This window comes from Lepus europaeus, chromosome 2 (assembly GCF_033115175.1).
Source record: "Lepus europaeus isolate LE1 chromosome 2, mLepTim1.pri, whole genome shotgun sequence".
Classification (NCBI taxonomy): Eukaryota; Metazoa; Chordata; class Mammalia; order Lagomorpha; family Leporidae; genus Lepus; species Lepus europaeus.
The window spans coordinates 114,276,957-114,282,956 of record NC_084828.1 but is presented as its reverse complement, the minus strand read 5'-3'; the positions used below and the strand labels follow the sequence as shown (position 1 = coordinate 114,282,956).

At 35.8% G+C, this 6,000-nt stretch overlaps 1 protein-coding gene across 1 annotated transcript in view; it reads right to left on the bottom strand.

The window, feature by feature from the left end:
• Window positions 1–2,523: 2,523 nt before the first annotated feature.
• Window positions 2,524–6,000, bottom strand: part of LOC133751549 (importin-5-like) — a 73,806-nt gene continuing 70,329 nt past the window's right edge. The window contains exon 3 of the mRNA XM_062181662.1: window positions 2,524–4,523. Within this exon, the coding sequence (XP_062037646.1) occupies window positions 2,571–4,523 (1,953 nt within the window). The 3' untranslated portion in view covers window positions 2,524–2,570. The remainder of the gene's footprint in view (window positions 4,524–6,000) is intronic.

The window sequence follows — 6,000 nt, the reverse complement described above, 5'->3', positions numbered from 1 at the left end:
TCTTACTCATTTACTTAGTGTTAGAATAGTCCCATGTCTATTAAATAGCACATCCAAGAAAAGGGAAAATTAAGCTATGTCCTGAGTAAGTGGAATGGTAATCCATCTGTTACAAGGGACCAGTAAATTTTGGTGAATCTTATTCTGGAGTATTAGAAGTAAGAAACACATTGAGAAGTGCATCTTGAGGTCAAAGAGAACAAATTTTTACTTACTTTGTCATTCAAAATCCTTATTAATCTAATGTTTCCAAAGGTCATGTGAGCTTTTTATAAAATTAATTTAAGAAGGAATTTAGAAAAGCTATGTGTAATAGATACAGGGCTGACTATTAGAAGAAACTTTAAAATCAATGGGAAAGTGTGTATTGCTCAGCTTTGGAATTTTTCATTTTAGAGAGTCTTAAATGATGCCCCCTCCCCCCGCAAACAAAAACGACCTTTCAGGTTTAGTTTCAAATGATTTTAGATTCATTTCCACCTAATGGCATTTCTTATATCTTTATGATAAAGACATTTGAATGTACTTACTTTATTTTGTTATTTTAGAAGAGAGATAATCATATAACTTATATTCCTGGAGTAAATTTGGTAGATTTTGGAAATGATCTCATATTATCAAGGTTTTCAAATACAAAACTGTAGTTCAAAATAGAAGGAAAGGAGGGAGAGAAAGGAAGGGACCCGTGAAGGAAGGAAGGAAGGAAAAATAAAAGGGAATGCCTTAGACTATTGGAAGTACTTTTGTGTAGACTATGGGAAGTGATATTACATTAGAACTCTTCAATCTCTAAGGCAGATTTCAGGGAAATTCCACATCAATTTGGCTGGAAAGCTCAAGAAGTTTGATTCAAATCTGAGTGGCTGAGAGTGTAGTCATTGAAAGAATTATTGCATTGGCCGGAAGTTCTCGAGCTCTTACTTAACATGGTCTCCAGGTAAGCATATGCTATTTTGCAAGAGCACTGTGGAAGTGTATTCTCAAATTTTTACAACTTATGCCTCAAATAATGAGTTTATGCTGAAGTTTTATTTAATTCATTAAATGAGGAACTAGTGGAACAGCAGGAAATGACAAAAAATTTAAAACCAGATGTACAGAGTTAACTGAGAAAAGTGCCAAGATATTATTACCAGGTTATTTATAAAATGATTACTGTACTATAGGCTAGGTAGACAATAACCATTGGGGTAATTTTCTCTGGAGGGAAGGAAAAACGATAATACCTTAAACTTTCTGTGAAACTAAACCGTAACTATACAAGGCTTTAAAAAAGCAGAATCCCAATTTATTTGGAAGTTATTCTAACAAAATTAAAGTCCACAAGATGGCAATTAAAGAGATCAATTAGGACATTATCCAGTATGAGATTAAAAAGTCTCACAATCAACTTTTAATTCATTTAAAATTTTCACATTTTTTATGCATACCAGCTAATGAGGATGAAATAGCTTATGGCATACGTCTAAATTGTTAGAATCAAGGATGAGGTGGGGAAGGTAAGGCTAAAAAATATAAAACTTCTCCATAGATTTGAAAGATAGTGAAATTCCATGTTGATGTTGGTTATTGGAAAAACAAAGATGTTTGGGAAAAAGAGATACACACACACACATACAAATCACTTTTCACTTTGAACACTTTGATAGCTATTAAGTAATATTTTAAGTCAGGAGCATATTCAATTTCTGATAAGAGTAAAAGTTTCTACAGTACTAAAAATTATGGTAAATTTCAGTTAATATATAGGAATGTCACTAACTGCTCATAGGAAAGATAGTAAAGACTTATAATTCTTTTTTGAAAATAGATAAAGACATAGCCAGACAAATCTATTGATGTGATGATGTTTCTGAATGTGTATTCATATAATATGCAGGCCCTACTTGCCCATTTATTATATCTTGAGACAAATAACAGTAGACCTTTGCAGAGACAGAAAAGCAACTTTATCTAAGTTAGGATCTCACAAGTTATTTATTATCATAAATGTCTGCTTTTGCCTCTCAGAGCTAGTTCTCAAGTTTTTTTTTTATTTCTAAAGCAAGCAAGAAAGTTGAAGATTTTCTATTAATTTATGCTTGGAAAACAGTTTTTTATGGACACACTCCTTCTTCCTTCTTTTGTATTGCTGCTTTTATTTTCCAGAAAATTACTTCTTAATGAAAGCTCCGCAATTACTCTAGTAAACTGGTGTGCATGTTACTACCACTGCAGAATTGTTTAGACTCTCAGAAGAAGAATGTGTGTCTCGTACTTTGGGGCCACGAGACAGGTTAGCAGTCTACTCCTAATACACTATTTATTTCAAATTCATGTAATTTTGCAGCAACTTCTGTTCATTTTCTGACTTTATAATAAATAGTTTTTCCATTAACTATGGATTTCCAGTTAGGCAGTAAGAGTCTTACAGACTCTTTCAGTATGAAAGATAGTCTATACAGCATATCAGTCTTTAGTAAAACCATTAAATAAGGATTTAAATAATTATGCTTCACTACATTTTTTTTTTAAACAAAAGGGTAAACGTTTATTTGGAGTTAGTTTTCCGGTGGTGATATTAAGGCCCGTCAGGCAGAGTTCAGGAGCCCCTGGATGGCTGCCTGCTGCTCGGGACTGAGCTGTGCTATGCACTCAGTCCACAGTCCTCCAGAAGTCTGTACTTGGCGAACTACATTAGCCAAACGTTTGGCACAAGGATCTTCATGTTTAATTGCCTCATGCATTTCTCCCTCTGCAATAATACTGAATATTTTGGGCAGATTGGTATTGTTTGGGCCAAGAACGATTGGGTGATTACTTTCAATCAGGTCACACAAGTAATTGAAAGTCTGAACAGCTTCTTCTTTATCTTCATGTAGTGGAAGCCAAGACAACCAGTGTGGTAGGACCTCTTCAACGTTTACACAGTCAGGCTTAAACTTCATGATTTTCCCCACTGCTGAGATGCAGTTCTCAGTGGCATTGACATTTTCTTTGGTCTTAGAATCTGCAGACTGAATAACTCTTAGAAGCAGTGGAAGGGCTTCTGTACAAAAAGGGCGGTAGTTATCTCCACCGTACTGTGCCATGACTCCCAGGCCATATGCGGCTGCTTGCTGGACTTCCGGGCTGTTGTCACATACATATTGGAGCATTGGCCTTAAGAAATATTCTGCATACTTAAATGAGGCTGGACTACAGTACTCGATAACATCATCAAAGATGCACAATCCCCACTGTCTGTCTGGCCATGGCCGATGTGGACAAATTAGGTTGACAATTAATGGGAGCAGCTGTTCAAACCATGGTAACACCTTTTCCTTGTAGCTGCTGAATATTGAATGTAAAATATCTGACACTTTAGTCAGGATATAAACATCATTATCATCCTCATCTTGCAGTGACTCTTCAACCTGCTCATCATAATCTTCATCTTGTCTTTTAACTTGCCGCAGTTCTTGATTTTTAAAATGTTCTTCAAGTTTTGCTTTCAATATTCCTCCCAGTTCTTCAAAGTGTTCATTATTAAGGCATCCATCTCCCATTACTTCAATGCACTTTGCAAACGAATGCATTATTTCTGAAAGAACATCTAAATCTGGTTCTGTGCCAATGGCCTTGATGAGGGCGTCACACATAAAATGCCACATCTGTGTGAGATACTCAGGACCCCGGACTCTTGCACACTCCAGGAGAAGGGGCATGGATTCTGCAGCTGCCACACGAACACCATCATGGAAATAAAATTTCAGTAAAGGGACCATCAGCTTGACAACCTGTTCGGTGTATTCCACAAAACCTTCCTTTAACTCCTTAGCATAGCAAACCAACATCTGGCAAGCAGTAGATTTTTCTTCTAGTCCTGCAGTTTTTATACCAAAACTCTGTTGATCTCCAAGATTCACAAATTCCCAACCATCATCATCACTCATATTCTCCATGTCTTGTGTATCTAGAAGGGCTACTTCAGGCTTAATCGAAGCTGTCTTCATTAAGGGCCCCATCACCACGGGAAGGTACTGCTGGAATTCTTTTCCCAGGATTTTGCACATTCTGGCCCACGCTGAGATCATGTAAGAGATCTGAGGATCATCATCTTCCATATCGTTGAAGTCTGTCTGGGTCTTTAACAACAGCTGCATCACATCTGATGCATCTTGCGTAAACTTTTCCTTTCCAACAGCCAGACCAATCAGGCTGATACACTCAATCGTTTTCCCTCTCAGAAGTCTGAGCTCCTTTTGAACTGCATTTTCAACAATGTGCTTCAGCGATGGCATAAATAAGTCATAGTACGGGACAAATTTTTCTTCTGCAGTATCTGCAACTGATGCAATGGACGTCACAACTTGTTCCAAAACTAACTTGGTGCCTTTCTGAATCAACTCTTGAAGTTTAAGGACCATAATGGAATGCAGATGTTTCACCAAGTTATCTAGGTAGGGAATAAGCAGCGCCTTGGGACAATCTTCAGTGAAATTAATGAGCGCTGCAGGCTTCACTACATTTTTAATAAAAATAAACCATGTCACATTAATCCACTGAATTTTTATTAAGGTCAAGAGACTGAAAACTAAATGGGGACAAGGATATACCTATTTTGCTCATCAGTGAAAACCCATTAGTTAGCAACATTCCTGTCAGTATGTAATAGACTTCTCTGAGTATTAAATTTGTAGGCATGAGTGAACACATTATTGAAAGAATGAATAGCAGCCTGTTAAGAATTGATTTTCCAACGTTCAAATGACGATTTAAAAAGTTATCTTAAGGAAATTCAATATGCCTAAAAAGTACATGGAGAAATGATTTAAAATCGAAAAGAATTTACAAAATATGGAGGTAATATTTAAAAATCAAACAAATTCTTCTGTTCAAAGGTAGCTATATGAAATTTAAAATGGGTTAGGAGTCATCAATGATAGAATGGATGAAACAGAAGAAAGATCAGTAAACTTGAAGTCAAACTACTTGAAAACACACAGTAGAAGGAGAAAAGGACAAGTTAAAATGAAAAAAAAAAAGAACTTTGGGGTAGCATAAAAAGAGTCAATATCTGTGATATTGGGCTTGAAGAAGGACCTGAGGATACCAACTGTAGAATGCATGTTCAAAGAGATAATAAAAACTTCACAAACGTAGAGAAAGATAAGACTGTATAGATACAGGAAAGCCAAATATTATCAGTCAGATTAAATTCAACAAAGTGTACTCCAAGACATATAATCGTCATATTTTCCATGGTTAAAGGAAAAGGAGAAGATTCTCAAAGCTACAAGGGGGAAATATAACAAAAAAGAGATCTCAATTCAATCTGACTTCAAACTTCTCATCAGAAACCTTCCAGGTCAGGTGGCAGTATAATTACTTTCATAGTACTGAAGGGAAAAGTAATTGCTGGTGAAGAACACTGTACCCAGCAAAACAATCCTTCAGGTATGAGGGAGAGATAAAAAATATTGCCAGATGAACAAAAACTAAGAAAATTTATTACCATCAAATATGTCTTAGTAGAAATGTAAAAGGGAGACCTTTAAACTGAAAGAACTATTATTAACTAAGAAGAAAATACAGAAGATAGAATACTCACTGGTATGAATAAGTATATTGACAGATTCTGAATGTTCTAATATTGTAAACATGATGCATAAATCCTGAAATTCAAAACAATAAAAATAATAACATTGAAATATTGATACAGGCAATATAGAAAGAGGTAAAATAGGACATCAAAATTCAAAATGTGTGGTAGAGTGGAGAACAACTATAGAGTCCTTTATTACTATTTCTTATCATTTTATATTTCAGTTTCTTTTTCTACTCTTCCAGATCTCCCATGTGGGTACAGGAACCTAAGCACTTGGGCCATCATCTACTGCTTTTCCAGGCCAGAGCAGAGAGCTGGGACATGAACTGGTGCCCATTTTAGATGCCAGTGGTACAGGCAGAAGTTTAGCCTACTATGCCACTGTGCTGGTTCCCATAAATCAAATGTTAAGAGATATAAAGAGAAATATG